The 18,796-nt window shown below is 41.2% G+C and overlaps 1 protein-coding gene across 3 annotated transcripts in view; it reads right to left on the bottom strand.

The window, feature by feature from the left end:
* PAIP1 (poly(A) binding protein interacting protein 1) overlaps nucleotides 1-18,796 on the bottom strand; it is a 31,615-nt gene that overhangs the window by 4,735 nt on the left and 8,084 nt on the right. For 2 of the 3 annotated variants that reach the window (XM_029060082.1, XM_029060083.1), the window contains exons 3-9: nucleotides 16,180-16,368; nucleotides 13,730-13,842; nucleotides 8,685-8,796; nucleotides 3,617-3,742; nucleotides 2,339-2,445; nucleotides 1,318-1,435; nucleotides 554-608 (exon numbers count right to left, since the gene is read on the bottom strand). In XM_029060082.1, the coding sequence (XP_028915915.1) occupies nucleotides 554-608; nucleotides 1,318-1,435; nucleotides 2,339-2,445; nucleotides 3,617-3,742; nucleotides 8,685-8,796; nucleotides 13,730-13,842; nucleotides 16,180-16,368 (820 nt within the window). The remainder of the gene's footprint in view (nucleotides 1-553; nucleotides 609-1,317; nucleotides 1,436-2,338; nucleotides 2,446-3,616; nucleotides 3,743-8,684; nucleotides 8,797-13,729; nucleotides 13,843-16,179; nucleotides 16,369-18,796) is intronic. The other variant, XM_029060084.2, reaches the window with a different exon arrangement.

Raw genomic sequence — 18,796 nt, 5'->3', positions numbered from 1 at the left:
ACTGACACAAGGAAATGGCACTTCATGGACATTCTTCTCTAGGATACGCTTTCAGGTGATACAGACATTCATTCATTCAACCGTATTTTTTGAGGGTATTTATTGTGTGCACAGCACTGTACTAAGCGTTTGGGAGAATACAATTTAATAAATGGACATTCCCTGCCCCAAACAAACTAGAAATCAATATTAAAATTGGGCTACAGGTTGGTGAGAATAAATTTGGGGGCATAGCTTCATGCTTTCTATAGAAATCTAAAGCAAGAGTAGGAGGCAGTGTGGCCCAGTGGAAGCAGCACAGGCTTGGGTTCTAATCATAGCTCTGCCAATTACCTACTGTATAACCTCGGGTGAGTAACTTTTCTGTGCCTCAGTTCCCTCATCTGCAAAATGGGGATTCAGTGCCCGTTCTCCTTCCTACTTACAGTTAGTCCTTATGTAGGACCCGATTATCTTGTAGCTATCCCAGTGCTTAGTACAGTATTTGGGACATAATAAGCACTTTACACCACATTATTTATTATTATAAGAAAACGGGTATTATAGGACCTACCTGGATCAGCTGCAGTGAAAGGGATACCATCAGATGTATAAAATGTAGGTTCATTCTAAAAGTGATAATCAAAACGATACAAGAAGAGGTGTTGGGAGGACCAAACATCCATTTATTCACATTTTTTTTAACATTAAGAATTACTGGGTTTACCGGTTATTAGTAGAGGAAGGGAGAGAGGGGAGGAGGAAGATACTCGCTGCTTGCCTTGGCGGTAACCCAGAGTTGGGATCTTTCTCTGATGTACTTCAGCCCCACGGGGTCCCATGGAATCTGAGCTATTTGGGCCAGTTGGGCCCAAAGTTAAACCCAATCAGGTCCAGATTTCTGGTGGGGGCCATGGCCGCAGCCTAGAGGACAGCATCACGCAGTTTCCGTCCCCTTCCAGTATGGTGGCACCACAGTGGCCACTGAGCCAGGGGAGGCCAACCAACATGCTGGCATCGACACAGACGGGGACTGGGGTGAGCTAAACACTGGATTTCTTGCCAACCGAGGCTTTAACAAGAACGGCAGATAGTCGATTTGGCTCTTTTTTATCCATCACTGCCTGTGTGGTGGTGGTTCGCGGCTTTAAGCTCTACTGCTCTATTATCCAGTCTCCCATCACAGCGTTTCCATTCCTAACAAATCTGGCTTTGGAGTCTTTCACAGCTAGATACTAGCAGGTGGTAAACAGTATTTGGGTTACACACAGGGCAGTTCAGGGCTACTTTTTCATTCAGATAAGAAATAAAAGCTTGACATTATGAATGATGCCATACCATAAAGTAATTGGGGTCGTTATCTGGTGTCGCTTCTTTGAATGTTGTGGCTGCATGAACTCTACCCCAGTTACTTGATCGTAGTTCAACTAGCTTCAAGAGCATTTGTTTTACATCTCTATGAAGAAAAATCAAAGTTTAAACCGTTAGCGCAAGCACAACACTTTTCTTTCAAGTCCACCACACTGTGTAATTCGTTCAATCCAGAAGCCCTTAAGACGCTATGCTTTCCCTTAATACTGTCAAAAGCTTCCTGCTTTGAATGTCCTAACACAATGAATAGGTATATTTAACTTCCTGAAAGCTAAATTCACTGATTTAAAACAAGATGTATCGTTAAAGTCTGCAGTTCTTTATTACAGAGAGACACTACTGTTGGGATGTTGGGACTGAAATGTTAATGCTAAAAAACAAGAACTTCAGAATTTTTATACGATTTACATAAAGAGCCTCATCTGGGAGAGCTTTGCCATAGCACTGGAGACTCTACTTTGGAAATCCTACTTGAGTCTATAAGACAGCTTAATAATTTAACATTTTCTCATTCAAGCAATGTTTTGTGCTACTTTTGGAAATATAGCTGATGCAACATGATAACTGACAGTGTACTTGGTTGTGTAAAGATCTCAAAAGTAGTACATTAGTAATAATCCAAGGAATTTTAGAAATTGCTGACAGTTACTACAACAAAGCCTTAAATTAGACCTCCTTATAATTTATTTCAGCACATTCATGTGTTTACATGTTAATATTCACTTTAGTGTGCATGGTCAAGTGCCTTCAAATCCCACTGAACTTTGAATTGGATTTAAATTAAAAAAAAAAACAAAAACTTTTCTGGGTCAAAAATTGATATGAAATAACTCATCAGAGAAAAACTTGAGAAGATGTCTTTGCACTCATGAGAGATTTCCAATATAGCCCTAAAAGGAGGAGTTGGAACAATACACTCCACACGGACAGAGGAAGGGCAAAGGAAACAATTAGGATCGGCAGCTATCTATGTCACTTCTCTTCCCACCTGCTGCAATTTGCATCTAGGACAACATTTTCAATTCTCTGAATCATTTCTTCCATATCTGTCTTTCCTTTTTCTTTCCATGCATCTTCCAAAACTGACCCTGTCAACTAAGAAAGCAGGTTATTAGTAAAATAAAGAATTTGGTGAACTACAGAAACTCAAAAAAGCAAAATTATTAGTAGCAGTCCTAAAATCTTTCACTCTGGCAAATTGAATTTGTCAGGGGCATTTCAACAGTGTTTATTTTTAGGTTGGTCAAACACCAAATCTTTGGATCTGATTCATATTTTAGCACAATATCCAAGAAAAAAAATATGTATACATATACACACACACACACAGACACACACAGTATGTATACAGATACGTATGTGTGCGTGTGTATGAGAAGCAGCATGGCTTAGTGGAAAGAGCTTGGGTTTGCGAGTCAGGGGACGTGGGTTCTAATCCCGGCTCTGCCACTTGTCTGCTGTGTGACCTTGGGCAAGCCACTTAACTTTTCTGTGCCTTAGTTACTTCATCTGTAAAATGAAGATTAAGACTGTGAGCCCCATGTGGGACAACCAGATTACGTTGTATCTACCCCAGTGCTTAGAACAGTGTTTGGCACATAGTAAGCGCTTAACAAATGCCGTAATTATTATTATTACACAAATAAAATACATGAGTTTATACAAACGGATGCAATCCCAGGCACTTTCGAGAGCTTTCTAAATTTTTCTCTTTATTAAAAATGGATTTTTTTTCTTTTTTAGAAGAAGCAATCATAATAAAGCCAGGTGTCACATTGCCAACCATTGTGGGGCACTTCGAGAGGTTTGTAAAGGGCTTTGAAATTGGCAAATGTCAATCCTGGTGCTCTATATATCCAGTCTGCTGCACCCTGGATATAAATTGAGAGCCAAGAATCTCATCTCCATCTGAGCACCAAGGGTAAAATCTACAATTACATTCCAGTGCTTTTAACAGAACTACAGGCAAGCAGAATGAGTTTTAGCTTCTCTCAGTCAACACTGTTCATAAAGTAAATGAAGTGGAAGCTTTCAAGATGGTCAAGGTCAACTACAAAACCCTTCATGAAAGATTAAGATCCCCAATCACTGAGTGATACCTGGCTTCAAAAATGATCCATTTTTACTAAGCATACAATTAGCTGCTTTTGCTGGTGTCCATAAATTCCAGTTTTAACAATACTTAGGTCAATTTGAGAATCTCAACGGTTTCAGGTGAAAACAGTGATTTTTAGAGACATGAATATGTTTTTTTAGGAAACCCTACCTTTAGCAGTTTTACTGCACATACTAAATTGTTGTCCACAGGATTAGTAAAAAGGGCATTCAGCAACTCCCGAAGACCATCCTGAAGGACCTCAGCTCTTGTAGCCTGACCTTTTGTTCCCTTAACCTGTGAGAAAATTAAAATATTAAAAATTTGAGCCCAAAGACCACCCTCTAAAAGGTAATTCTTTTAACAAGACATAAAAATGTATTCATGTGAAAAAACATTATGTCTCTCCAATCATTCCTCACTGCAAAAAACTAGTAGAATAATATTTCTTAAAACCTGGTTAACTTACATAAAATAGCAAATCATTTTAATCTGTGGGCACTGTTGCAGGCCATTTCAGAATCAATGATACTTTTCTGTGAAAAGTCTATAACATACTGACTTTCGCTGGTTTAAACGGTTCTTTGGCTACTTTTTTCTGCTTACCAAGTGTATATCCTCACAAGATGCAAACTGAAAAACTATATGAGACTAGGATTAAGGAAATAATTTTACTACGTTGACCAGTTGTAATACCGATTTGGGGGATATGATTCATTCTCCTCTCTTGCCCCCACCAAGTTAAACTCTGGCACAGCTTTAAAGAAGTGAGAGGGAACAGGTGGCTCCCATTTCTGATCCAAAGGCCCCTCAAGATCCTAGTCCAGGGTCAGAAATGGAATCCAGATGTTCCCTCTTATCTCAAAGCTGTGGCCTGAGCTGAAGACCTTTTTTCAAAGGCATCTGCAACTTAGGCAGGGAAAGAAAAGGAAGCCTGGCTCCCATTTTCTTTCTGATCCCACCTTAGGCTCAGAAAAGAGGACCCAGGTGTTCTCTCCTTCCCTTGCAGCCCCAAACACTGGGTTGGCTTCAAGTCAAAGTAGCCCGACACCTCAGAGATCCCCGCCGCAAGGGACACGCGAATCAGCTGGAGTCCCAACCTGACCCAGGGTGAAGTTCAATGGTATCCTTTGGAGCCCCTCCCTGGGGTCAGAAAATAGGGTACCTCCTGTAATGTTGGATTTAGCTGAATCCACAAAATTTCAGAGAATAAAACAGCTGGAGTTCATTATATTTTATTTTCCCGGGCAGATGAACAGCTAGCACACTGCTGGGAAATTCTTCTCTCTGAATTTTATACAGGCATACGCCACAGTACGACTGCACTAGGCTTTGTCAAAATATGGTTCTATCATGGGCATCTTTTCCCACAAATCTATATGGTTTAAGACAGGATCTATGCCAGATTCAGCCCTCATGTGATGGCCACATCCTACAGATATGTAGAAATAAGCTACAAATCCCTCCCTGCCCTCGACTCCTGATTCTGTGGCTTGCGTCATTCATTCATTCATTCAATTGTATTTATTGAGAGCTTACTTAATCACATCTGTCTCTAGCATCCCTAGACAATCAAGTCTAGTTTAACCCAATCGGGGAAGTTACTACATCTTGTTTGGATGTGGAGACCTAAGAAAAAGAGGTGGAGCATATCTGAGAGAGGCATCATCCTTGGCTAAGTAACCCTTCTTTCTTTCATTCATGCATTACTGATTGTAAATGTATCACCCGAGTTCAGCCGTAATGTCGGGGCTCTGCACTTTTTGGTTAGATATCTACCAGGGAATTTAGGGAACCTTCTTTCGAAACCAGAAGCCTGTATGAATTCAGTGGGATGTTGTTCTGTAGGAAGCAGTTGTATACATTCACTATGTAGCAAACACCACATTGCAAGGTTTCTGCAGTTTAGCAATGATGCAACCTCTACACTGTGGGAGAAGTGAAAGTAATCCTATCTACAGGAGTACAGGAAAAGTCAGACAAAGACCAACAGCAACATTAACACTGCACTGTAGTTTCAGAGATGTAGATGTTCATGATATACAGTTAGCAAAATGGAATCCACATTTAGTTTTTTAAAATAATAATTAGCTCGCAGACCTATGGGGCCACACCAAGTGACTAAGAGTTTTGAAAAATATATTCTATTTTGGCAATTTGGAGAGCTACAACTTGGCAATTTGGAGAGCTACGCAGGCAATATCCATATTCAAAGCAATCAACCACAATCTCCCCCTTGAGGTTTTTAAAGGGCTGGACATGTGTTATATCTGTTCCTGGATTCCCATGATTTAAAATTTTATTTCCCACTAAAAATGGCCAACATCTAATTTCCAGCTTACAGGGTTCCATCAAACATATTTGAGTGTACTTTTCACATCACTAAAGAGATTTTCTTGAAGATGAATTGTTTTGATAAAACTGTACTAACAGAATCCATTCCATTTTGAGCCTAATAAACAGCGGCCTGAAGTCAGTGATAAAATATTTGCCCACACTACTCTCAATGAAAACTTATTACAGTTAATCATCTACTTCAATCAGGGCTGACAGAGCCCTTGAACTGAGAAGGGGGCACTGAGTGCTCATTTGTAAATTTTAAGCCAAAAAATATAAATATAATAACAGGATGAATTGTCACTGGCACATAACCAACAGTCAAGGGTCTCAACAAGAGAAGAGTATTCAAGTCAGCAAATAAAATGCACAGTAATTTAGAAACGGTAATGGGATAATGGAATGAAGATGAAGCTCTACTATATAAGCAAATCTTTCTCCTTCACCATCAAAAAATAACCTTTACGCCATTAGAGCATATGTTCTAAATCGGAACAAGACGTCAGAATCACGTGAAAGTGATCCAAGACATCAACTGCCAAATCAAATACACTGAACCAAGACATCAACTGCCAAATCAAATACATCTTCCCCACCTTTGCAAAATCAAAGTATTTTAAATGCGCTAAGGAGCTCAGGATTTACATTGAAAGACCGATATTCCGTGCGCTCCAGGTGGCGAGGATAAAAGCAGAAGCTGAGACTTCTGGACCCTTTTCCACCGTGGTCAAGCCAGCTGCTTTCCCTCCCCGTCACCTGGGCTGCGGGGAGAACAGCTACTACTGTGCGCTTTCGGCGACGTCCCCAGGAACCGAAACCAGCTCATCTTTGTACCATCGAGGAAGACTTCAACCCATTCTGCTTTCCACCACCCCAGTGGGAAAGAGAAAAGCACCTGCAGCATGAGGTCTCCACAATCTAAGGAATGCTACTGGCTACGGTAGCTGTGAATATACAAAGGACCTTGAACCACAAACAGCCTGAAATTATACTTCTCTAACCACAGCCCTTAACTGACTTGTTTTGATGTACATTTGTCCTTGTTTTTTATGCTGATTTAAGGTTTCATTACTTCTGATGTGTCTATCTCCTGTCCTCTCTTCCCTCCTTTTTTTATGGTATTTGTTAAGTGCTTACAATGGGCCAGGCAGCCTACTAAGTGCTGGGGTAGATAGAAGCTAATCAGGTTGGACACAGTCCATGTCCCACATGGAGCTCACAGTCCTAATCCCATTTTACAGATGAGGTAACTGAGGCACAAAGAAGTTAAGTGACTTGCCCACAGTCACACAGCAGACAAGTGGCTGAATCAGAAACCCAGGTCCTTCTGACTCTCAGGCACCTACCCTATCCACTAAGCCACACTGCTTCTATTCATAAATTGTGAGAATCTTGAGGGATAGGGTCAGTTTCTAATTCCTGCCTGGGGACTCTCTTTCAGTGCTTAGTACAGTCCTCTGCACACTGTACACAAATACTGTTACTACTAAGACTCCATGATGCGAAAATAGCCTTTCCGAACCCCAAAATTTGTCGATACAATGATTATATGACAAAAAACAGCTGAGGTCATTCTTGTTTTTCCCAGGAAAAGAAACAAAACAAAAAAAGTTGCCTCTATGGGGCAAGGAGTGTAGGAAGGTGTCAGCCGTTGTTCTTCCACTCAATCATATTTGAGCACTTAATATATGTAAGGTACTGTACTAAGCGCTTGGGAGAGTACATTATAACAGAGTTGGTAAACACATTCCTTGTCCAAAAGGTCCTTTCAGTTTAGACATAATATAAATAAATGATGGATCTGTAGCTAAGTGCTGTGAGGCTGAGGATAGGTTGAATAAAAGGTGCAAGGGTGATGCAACAGGAAATGGGAGAAGCTGTGTTTTAAATAAGACTTCGAAGGGGGGAGAGTCATCATCTGTCAGATACGAAGAGGGAGGGCGTTCCAGTACAGAGTTAGGTCATATGCGAGGGGTTGGCGGCAAGACAGATGAGACAGAGCTACAGTCAGTAAATTGGCATTAGAGAAGCAAAATTTGTGGGTTGGGTTGGAATAGGAAATCAAGAGAGGTAAGGTAGGAGGGGATCTCTCGTGGATCTCTCGTTCGTTCAGGGAACTGAAGCGGATCGACTGCCACACTGACAGTGTTTTCTTCACTCCCAAGAGAACTGTCCCTTTCCTTCAAAAGAAAAAAAAGAATGACTACCTCAACTAATAAAGTACTCGGAGTGATTGATTCATGTTTAGGGTTTAGGAAAAGCCACTTCTGCATTGTAGAAATGCCCATAAGTATTTACATTCAATTCTCCCCTAAGGCAAGTTTTAATTACATGCTTCCGACAGAGCCCTGGTAGGGAAGTGAAGGTACCTTCTTCCAACAAAACGCATTTAACTGAATAAAATGGGATTTCATTTGGGAAGAAATGGTTGTCCACCCACTTACTGCTCTGGTTAAATCTCGAGTACCATAATTTCAAATTCTGCTTAATGCAGGATTAAGAATGAAATCTCTGTTAGTATAAGAGAACTGGGTATACAGTTTTAGTTCTGTTTCTGGTAAAGTATTTCTTGCAATGAAGACAATATTGCTCAAGGAAAGCTCCATAACCTAAGCAGAATTACATCTTGGTGCAAAAAACCCCTCAACCAGAAGCGAGTGTAAGTGGTTTCTGCATATCTTTAGTTTTTTAAAAAAACTGCAGACGTACACAAAAGAACAATCATTTGATGAAATACGATAAAACTTAATTCCACTTTTGATAAATGGTTCATTTATGCACTGTAGCATAACTTTTGAACCAAATAATCACACCCTTATTTCAACAATTAAATTTTGCAACTGCACCTTTTCTGTCACCTTCAGCACTCTCAATGAGGCACAGAATAGAAGAATTCCCTTACCTCCAGGTTAAGGTAAAGTTCTCCCAAGAAGAGCACATAGGCATGGAATCGTTTTCGAGTAGCTTCATCTCCCTTTGCAGCTTGATCTCTGTTTTCATATTCTGCTCTGCATCTATAAACAACATGCATAACTTTCAGAGTTTAAATAATGTTTTCTTAACCGACAATATGAGCTTCTATGAATGCTTAGACCACCTGTGCAGAAAGAAGGTCTTTGCACAACTTCTGCTAAATGCTAAGGGTTTCCACTCCATTCTTTTCACTTTTGGAGATGCTAATCCACAGGGAGAGAAAAGGCATAGGAACCACAGGGTAGCTCTAACCTTGTCGTGCCCTTTTTATAATAATAATATTGGTATTTGTTAAGTGCTTACTATGTGGCAAGCTCTGTTCTTAGCGCTGGGGGGATATAAGGTGATCAGGTTGTCCCATGTGGGGCTCACAGTTTTAATCCCCATTTTACAGATGAGGTAACTGAGGCACAGAGAAGTTAAGTGACTTGCCCAAAGTCACACAGCTGGCAAGTGGCAGAGCTGGTATTAGAACCCATATCCTCTGACTCCTAAGCCTGGGTTCTTTCCACAGAGCCATGCTGCTTCTCTAATGTTGGTATTTGTTAAGCGCTTACTATGTGCAGAGCACTGTTCTAAGTGCTGGGGTAGAGACAGGTTAATCAGGTTGTCCCATGTGAGGCTCACAGTCTTAATCCCCATTTTATAGATGAGGGAACTGAGGCACAGAGAAGTTAAGTGACTGGCTCACAGTCACACAGCTGACAAGTGGCAGAGCCGGGATTTGAACGCATGACCTCTGACCCCCAAGCCCGTGCGCTTTCCACTGATCCACATGGCTGCTTCTAACCTTCAACTCCTCCTAGCAATCCCCAGGATGAGGAGCTATTTTAAAAGAGCTTTCTGCCTGCCCATACACTTGACACAGCTACCACCGCAATAACCAGTGTTCAACAGATTACAAAATAAAGACAGTTTTCTACTCTAAAGTGGAAATTAGACAGGATCGACCAGCCTTCTTGTACTAGAAGGAATATGGCACTTCCTTATTACTAAATGTAATAAAAACCAGGGAATACAAATTATGAGACATAGTGGAACAGAATACATTAAATGATTTGGCTTTAAGTTACGGCTAGAGATCTCAAACTCAGAAGAATGGAAGGCTTGCTTTAGGTAAGTGTGAAACAGCACTGTCAGGATGAATACTGGAATAAGACTTGGGTGGGGAGTAAATGAGGTTAAAAAGGGTAAAAGAAAAACAAAGAACCAGTATGGCATAAACATATTGGTTCTACAGTCTGAGTTTAGGGAGATGGGGATTACAATAAAAGGAAACTAAAAAACAAAGGAAGCGAAACTGAAAGCAGCGTGATCCAGCAGGAACAACGCGGGACTGGGAGTTAGGATAACCGGGTTCTAATCCAAGCTTTGCCACTTGCATGCTGTGTGTGACTCTGGGCCCCTCTGCCACGGCTGTACAAAATATCCACGGTAACTGCCACCTTCCTTCCAGCCACCAAGGGACACCCTCCCCCCATCTCCATATGCTCCGTGAGCACTGGGCCAGGGATGAAAGTTGCTGCCGCCAACTCCTAACCGCTCTGCCACCAGTGGGCAAAGTAACCCAGGTAACTGCCGACCTCCTTCCCACCCGCTACACTCTCTGTGCCCACGTCAGGCCAGCCTGGCTGCCTCTCAGACATCTGCACCCTCGAGGAAACTCCATCTGATCCCTCCTTCCTCCACTCGGTGGGAAACACAAAACCTTGGGAAGATTGGTGGCTGTGGGTGCAACTTGGACTATGAACCACGAGGAGCTTGAGATTCTTCTCCTCTAGTCACAGCCCCCTACTGATTTTGTTTACTTGGTGGTGTGGCATTTTACTGTTGCAATACTCCTGATGTGTCTGTCTCTAGTCCCTTCTCCCCACTTTACTTCTAGACTGTGAGCCCCCCAAGGGGCAGAAGTCATGTTCAATGTCTACATGGGTATTCTCTCTCCCAGTGCTTAGTATAGTGTGCTGCACACAGTAAGCCCTCAATACTATTACTACTACTAAATTTCTGTGCCTCGGCTTCTTTATCTGTAAAGTGGAGATTAAATAAATGTTCTCTCCCTTAGACTGTGAATCCCATGTGGGACAGGGACTGTAGCTATCCCAGTGCTTTGTACAGTGCTTAACAGAATAAATGATTAAGGAATACTACAATTACTGTTATGAAATTGATCAATTTAGGGCTGTACACAATAATTAGTATTAGTACTATTGGCAGATCAGACGAGGATAAGAGTTCCAGTCATAAAGGAAATTTATAGACTTGGGAAATTTAGGACCCATGGTTAACTTCTGTAGATACAGAATATGAAACAAAATATCAAAGAACAAAAATATTCATGTCCTAAATATATAGGCTAAACTCTATATCTTGGATGATAAGGAGCCATTTCTGGCCAGCAACCAGAATACAATTAAGCCTGGGAGATGCATTCAAGTATAATTAAGACAAGTAGCTTCAAGAAGACACCAAAAAACACCAGATGAAATGAATAGGAATTTTTTTTTTATTTTTTTGGCCTATGTTAAGTGCTTATTATGTGCCAGGCACTGTATTAAGCACTAGGGTAGATATAAAATAATCAGATTGAACTTGGTGTCCATCCCACCTAGGCTCACAGTCATAATCCCCATTTTTACAGATGAGGTAACTGGCACAGAGAAGTTAAGTGACTTGCCCCAAGTCACACAGCAGACAAGTGGCAGAGCTGAGATTAGAAGTCAGATCTTAATTCCCAGGCCTAAAGTCTTTCTACTAGGCCATGCTACTTTCCGTCTTCTGTGTAATCCTCTAGATCAAACTTGCCAGTTTTCACTCTGACACATAAAACAACTTTGATTTCCCACTAATATTGCAAGACTCTAAAAAGAGGCACTCACTAACTGATTGGAAGGCTAGAATACTTAAGAAAATAGGACACCCATATCCAAACACCCTGGTTAGAAAGGATGTGGTTATTGTTAGTTTGTCCAGCAAATCTTAACTGCTCATGTGGCTATCAAATGATCTAGGAGCACAGTTTCCGTGTCAAGGTCAGCTACCCCTGGCCCAACATTTGCCGCCTGCTCTCACCCATGGCCGAAGTGGCCGAAGATCTAAGCTAGATACACTGACCTTGGTTCCGAGTTACCTAGGGCACCATCTGGATCCATTTTTCCCCCATAGCTAATAATAATAATAATAATGATGTTGGTATTTGTTAAGTGCTTAATATGTACCGAGCACTGACAATGCAACTATGTAATCATTAACACTTTTATACATTTGCTCCATTTCACTGACACATGAAGACAACTGTCCTGATGGAATTTAAACCTCAGATGAATCATTCAGATGTAAACATGCAGTGCTCTTCAACAGCCAAAAGTTCCAAGAACCAGAGGTAAATGCTGTAGAAGAGTCCAGAGGGGGCCATGGGAGGGAGGGAAGGAAAGAGAGAGGAACAAGATTCAGCCTCAAAACTACAAGAACTCTGCTGAAAGCTTACAGAAATAGGGGTCACAAATTCATTTGACTCTTTTATCAAGATCCCATTGATTACTTCTGAGCTCCCAAAATGCTTATTTCTTCTAGAATGGAAGGATGTGCATCTGTATGCACACTGAAACACCTTGGGACTGGCTACACCACCCTATACTGCAACAGCCTTTTTCCCCTGCTAAATTTGGTGTTAGGGGTGATGTGGGTTTTTGTGTGTGTTTTTTTAGGCAAGGCAGACTAATTTATATTCTTCTAGATACTGTACTGTAGAGGATTCTTGATTTTTGGAAGAAGATTCAATTTCTGAATTAAAGTTCCTCTAAGAACCTCTAATCATTTGTGACAATCAAAAAATAAGTGAAAAATCAACGTTAAAACAAATTCTTAGTAGTCCATTATGACATGATAGGTGTTGGCAAATTTTTAATCAATAGTTTCACACATTTTACTAGTATCAAAACATTTTGTTGTGTGATTTTCCTCATTCCCACTCTCCACCAGCAATGCTAACAAATACGACCAAAATATCCAGACCCTGGATAGTTGATGACTGTTGGCATTTAATCTTCCCACAGAAATTGGACCTCATTTTAGCTCAGATCGACTTATAGACATCTCAAGTTAGAATCCAAAAAACCAGGGACCAGGTGAGTAAATGAATACAGGTGACTCAGTGTCAAAACGGCTATGCCCAAATCACCAGGATCCAGGCTGGTTTGGGGTTTCCAGAGGCAGGGGAAGTACACTTTTGGCAGGGTGGTATGGGTGCCCCAGAACCAAGACGTTTCAGAGAGTTGCAAGGTTTAGAAGAAGAATGAGCCTGTGATAAAAAAGGGGCACCGATATGCAGTTCCATTATTACATGAGGTCACAGACAAGCCGAAGGTATTTCACTGGGGCTTGCTGACCTACCTTTGCTAATTTTGAATGTAAGAGAGACCACTGGCAGTTTTCCAGCTTCCAGTGATAAATTGATCCAGACCGCCTCTTTGATACAGTCCAGTTGAACCCCATTCCTATCCCCACCCTACTTAGGTATTTGAAATATTGCTAACATCACTCTTTCTAGTTAAAATGGGAAGAGTTTAGAAGGAGTGGAGGGAAAGACAGAGCGGGAGGGTTAGTGGGAAAAAGAAAATACAGTTAGATGAAGTCACAACTTCCCCTTGCCTCAATTTCCTCAACTGTAAAATACAGACTCAATTAACACCTGTTCTCCTTGGGATGGGAGTTCCATGTGGGACAGGGATTATGTCCAACCTGGTTAAGTTGTATTTACCCTGAGCACGTAGCACAGTGCTTTACAGCTTGACACATAGGAAGCATTTAACAAACATCATTAAAAAAAAAATTAAGGTGAAAGGTGGGACGCGGGAATTAAAATACAAAGTTGCTTTCACTAATCAACTTTATATTATAGGGTGAAATGAAACAGAAAGAAAGCAATAAAATAACATTCATTTTGAAGATATAATTTTGTACATAGATGCTAACCTTTGAAGTAGCAATTGCCTGAAGTTTCCACTCTGAGGACTGATCGTCAAGTGATGAGATAAATAGTTACACAGCCGTGCTCCCATGTAAGAAAAGTTGGGGATAGACGTAGCCTTTCAAAATAAATTGGAAAAACTGATTTCATACAAGAGTCATTGACCAATATTATTTAATGCAAAAACATCACATCAAAGGAATAAGAGAGCAGTAAAAAGTAAGCATTTTTGCCTTAAACGACTTTCACTAGTAATCAGTCAAAAGACTAAAAATGCCCTCATCTAATTGTGGCAATTTTGGGAATGAGGAACTAAATCAATTTCCTATCCCTCATACCTCTATGGATCACTCAATTGTAGACCAAATGGTTGAAAGCTGCCCCTCAATTATGAGTGGTGCATCTCCAAATTCAGTCTAATCAAAGAAATTCAACAAGCTGAGTTCACACTTAAATCCCTTGGTTCATTAATTTTTTCCTATAAAACATAAAAAGTAAAATTCAAAGTATTGCTTTGAAATTCATACAGCTATATTTCCTAATGCACTTCTTGGTTTACCTCTAAAAAAAATTAAGTTTTTGTCATGTGACAAATATAGTGGAAAGGCACTGAGTAATTTTGTGGGGGGTTTTAATAGTTTTGTTTAAGTGCTATGTGCCAGGAACTGTACTAAACACTGGGTTGGATACAAGCTAGTTAAATTGGACACAGTCCCTGTCCTTCATAAGGCTCACAGTCTTAATCTCCGTTTTACAGATGAGATAACCAAGGCACAAAAAAGTGAAGTGACTTGCCCAAGATCACAGAGCAGACAAGTGGCAGAGCAGGGATTAGAACGCAGGTCCTTCTGACTCCCAGGTCCATACTCTATCCAGTAGGTCATGCTACTTTACCAAGATCATATGTTTAAGTTTTTTATTCAATTTTTGGACTTATAGCTTTATCTCCATTGGATCATCTTCCAAACGAAACAGGAACCCCCTGACTGGTGCTCAGATCTAGTTCCATTAAAACAGAATGCTAAGCAAAAGAGTGCCAAAGTATAGCTTTCTTTAGGAAATATAGTGCAACAGCCTGAAGAATTGACCCAAACAAATTTTAAAACAGTGGTAAAAACACAATTACATGATCAAATAGCAAGGCAAATTTGTACCTAGAAAAGATTTAATTACATTTTTATGTGTTCATTCATAAATATTTGATTTTCAAACTATTAAAGACATCTTGTGCTTACATACTAAAGATCTATCAGTAATATAATGAGAAACAAAACAAACATCTGCTGAAAAGGCTTTTCATCTCTCTCTTAAAGTCAAAGTACTTTAAATATTGAGGGAGAAAGGAAGGAACCTTTTCAGCTATGATAGACTTTGCATAAGGTACAAAATTAGAACATAGAAGAGAGAGAAAACCAGCACTAAAATTCAGGAAAAGAGCACAAAATGAAGACTGCCATAGTGGAAGGTCCAAGCACAACGTTAATCACATGAATCAAATAGTTGATCCCAAATCTTCATTGTACTGATGATTCCCTATATTTGACATCTCATCTAGTAAAAGTATTCAGGAGTCACACAGCCACTAGCAAGCAGAGTAGTTGGACACAGTCACCTTCACAGGTCAAATAAAGGGTACATCTGCTTACTGTTTTTGCCCTCAAGGCTTTAATGATGAAGGAAAGCTGGGTTACTTGTGAAAAGGGCCCAAGTGGAATCAGATCCAACTAATGGCTACCTGGCTTTGTTTATTTGTTTATGTTTTAGGAGAATCTGCAAATGTTGCACTAACTGGCCTCCCCTTTTGATGGGGGAGAGGAGAAAAGGGAGGCAGTGAGGGGGTGGAGATGAAGGGAGAAATGAAAAGGGAGGGAGATAATGAAGAAAGGAGAGGCAGAGACAACTGGGGGAGGAAAGGAAACATTTACTAGCACACCCCTGAGCCTCTCATGGCCATCAAAGGGAGCAACAGTCAGTTGGTTCTTCTGGGGCAGGACTGTCACTATCACAAGACAGAATACTGAAGCAGATAAATAAGTGGGCTGATCCGGTAATGGCATTTCTAAGAAATGCTTGCCATTTCTTGTTCTTATGCCTGCCATCTCACCTAGTATATGAACGGACATAATAGGTGTCGAATTAGAGAAATGTACTCACCAGCCCTTGCTACGGCTTAATTAGAAATGGGCAAGAGGTTGGGGACGGAATTGGGTGGGAGTACCTCCACAGGAAGAAGTATAGGACAGGGAAATATTTTTTCATTTTTAATTAAAGAAACAACCTCATTGGAAACTCTTCAGTTCACTTAAAGGGGAGAAGAGACTGCACAAGGCAAGGTGGGTCTGGGTCCCTCCCCTCCCACCTACAACACCCTTTCCTAGTCTTAGCTACTCAGGGAAGTTGGGAGCTGATTTACAAACCCATCCTAGAAGAGCAAAACACAACGTATACAACTCACCTGCTGGTAAATGAGTTCCACAAGTTCTTGTAATGTTTCATCTGAAGTGACCCAACCATTCAGAGACTCTGCAAACTGCTCAATGACATTTTCAAAACTGCCCGGATGTTCTTTGAGGTGGTTCAGAAAATCCTGTACATATTCTGCAAGAGTGGCGTATCCATCATACCCATCTTCAAAGGAAGATTCCTACGAAATAAAAATAAACATGGTTACAGACTAAATATTCTAACAGGACAGGCTTCAAATGTATCACTGGTTTTCAAATAATTTTTGTTTGTGGCTTAGAGTTGTGCAACTGCCACAATTTGTAAATTAGGGAGAGGCAAACGTTAACTACAGTCAGTCGTATTTATTGACTCTGTGCAGAGCGCCGTACTGAGTGCTCAGAAGAGGGCAACAATAGTCAGACACTCTCCCTGCTCACGACGAACTTACGGTCTAGAGGGCCGATTTGGGCTGCAAATGCATTTTTATCAAGGCTGTGGGGTTGGTCTTGGGCCACCACGTGCTTTGGGATAAGCAACTGCTCTTTTCGCTTGGGCTCCTCTCTGTTCCAATCCTGCAATATGCTGTGCTCCCTTACCTTTACTCTTCGTGGGGCCTGCAGTGCTTGGGAGTTGCTCAATGTTCGCGCTGTCTGAGCACTTCAAAAAACATGCCTTGCGTCAAAGACTTTTAAGAAAACTAAACGGGAATATGCTGAAAAATCAATTAGTGGTATTTACTGAGCATGTATATATGCAGGGCACTGTTCTAAGCACTTAGGAGAGTGCAATATAACAGAATTGGTAGACATGTTCCTTACCCACAACGAGCTTACAGTCTAAAGAATGGAACCATTTCCTACATTATCTCCTTCTCATTATCTGTATTTTCAGCTGTGCCTACCCTTTCGATGTTGCCTCTGATGGAGAGATTACTTTCAGTGAGTAATAGCTAATAAGGCAGAATGAATAGCCAACAATCTTCCACATTATCCAGATTAGATCCACATTATCTGGATTGTCTCTGGCTTCCCTACAGCATGTTCTCCTGCAGTGCCTGGGGCTTCTGTCATTTATGTCTTGGTGTCCCCATCTTCTTGAAGCACCTGTTCTTAGAGTTGCCCCCTTTCTAAATGTTGTATTCTAGCCTGGTGCCCCTGCTATTACAATCCACAGTCCATCTAAGGTTGAGCTTTATTTTGTTTTTAATAGATTTTTTCTGACTTCTTGTTTGTAGTCCTCCCCTGCTGCAACCTATCCCCCACTACACAAATTAAATGCAATTAGCTTGGCTTCCATGCCAGTCTGTTCCAGGATCTCACTAGTGGTTGAGCTCTTTTTTTTGATGGTATTTGTTAAGTGCTTAATATTGGGCAGGGACTGCCTCTATCTGTTGCCGAATTGTACATTCCAAGCACTTAGTACAGTGCTCTGCACGTAGTAAGCGCTCAGTAAATACTATTGACTGAATGTGCCAGGCACCGTACTAAGCGCTGAAGCAGCATGGCTCAGTGGAAAGAGCCCAGGCTTGGGAACCAGAGGTCATGGGTTCGAATCCCGGCTCTGCCACTTGTCAGCTGTGTGACTGTGGGCAAGTCACTTAACTTCTCTTTGCCTCAGTTCCCTCATCTGTAAAATGGGGATTAACTGTGAGCCTCACGTGGGACAACCTGATGACCCTGTATCTCCCCCAGCGCTCAGAACAGTGCTCTGCACATAGTAGGTGCTTAACAAATACCAACAATATTATTATTACAAGCTAATCAGGTTGGACACAGTCCCTGTCCCAAATGGGCTCAGAGTCTTCACCCCCATTTTACAGATGAATCAACGGAGGCACAGAGAAGTAAAGTGACTTGCCCAAAGCAACAAAGCAGGCAAGTGGCAGAGTTGGGATTAGAATCCGGGTCCTTCTGACTCCCAGGCCCGGTCTCTTGTCATCCGATGGCAGGATGGTAGCACTGTTTAAGAAGTCATAAGCGGTACCCAGGATCACTACTGGCCAGTGTCAAGACTGGGAACAATTCGGCTGATCAGGGCCATCACTTTTGAAGATTGGGGGGAAAAGAGGCATGGAACGAAGAGCTGAATGCTTGAGGCCATAACGGTTTCTCTGAAAAGGCCCGAAAAGTCCTGGTAGTGCCTGTCCTGAATCTGGACCTCTTTGGTAGAGGAGGTTGGTTCAAAGAGTCTGGAATTTTAAGTGGCAGTTTAGCCCTTCTGGGTTTTGGAAATACACTGATGGCATGGCATTCATGGCTATAGTAACGGTCTCCTGATTTTCTGACCCAAGAGGTTCAAAATAAATCAAATGATAGTAGAAGCAGAAACTGAAAAGTAGGCCAACTTAAAATTTTTAGTTCCAGCTAGTATCTTAAAAAGTTGCTATAATCCTAGCTGTATCAACCTCTTTAAAAAAAAAAAAAACTAAAAAAAACCAACTATGAGATCCATCTCTGAGCCTTTGCTCTTGTGGTTTCCCAGGTCTGGAACTCCCTCTCCTCTCCAAATGTTCCAGATGACAACTCTCAGTTTTCCAAGCTCTTCTGAAACCTCACTCCTTCAGATATCTTTCTCAACCTTTCAGCTGCCTTTGCCACTGTAGACCACTCTTTTCCTGGAAACACTAA

Source organism: Ornithorhynchus anatinus, chromosome 3, assembly GCF_004115215.2.
Source record: "Ornithorhynchus anatinus isolate Pmale09 chromosome 3, mOrnAna1.pri.v4, whole genome shotgun sequence".
NCBI lineage: Eukaryota > Metazoa > Chordata > Mammalia > Monotremata > Ornithorhynchidae > Ornithorhynchus > Ornithorhynchus anatinus.
Note: the sequence above shows the minus strand (reverse complement) of the source record. Positions and strands in the feature narration are given on the sequence as shown.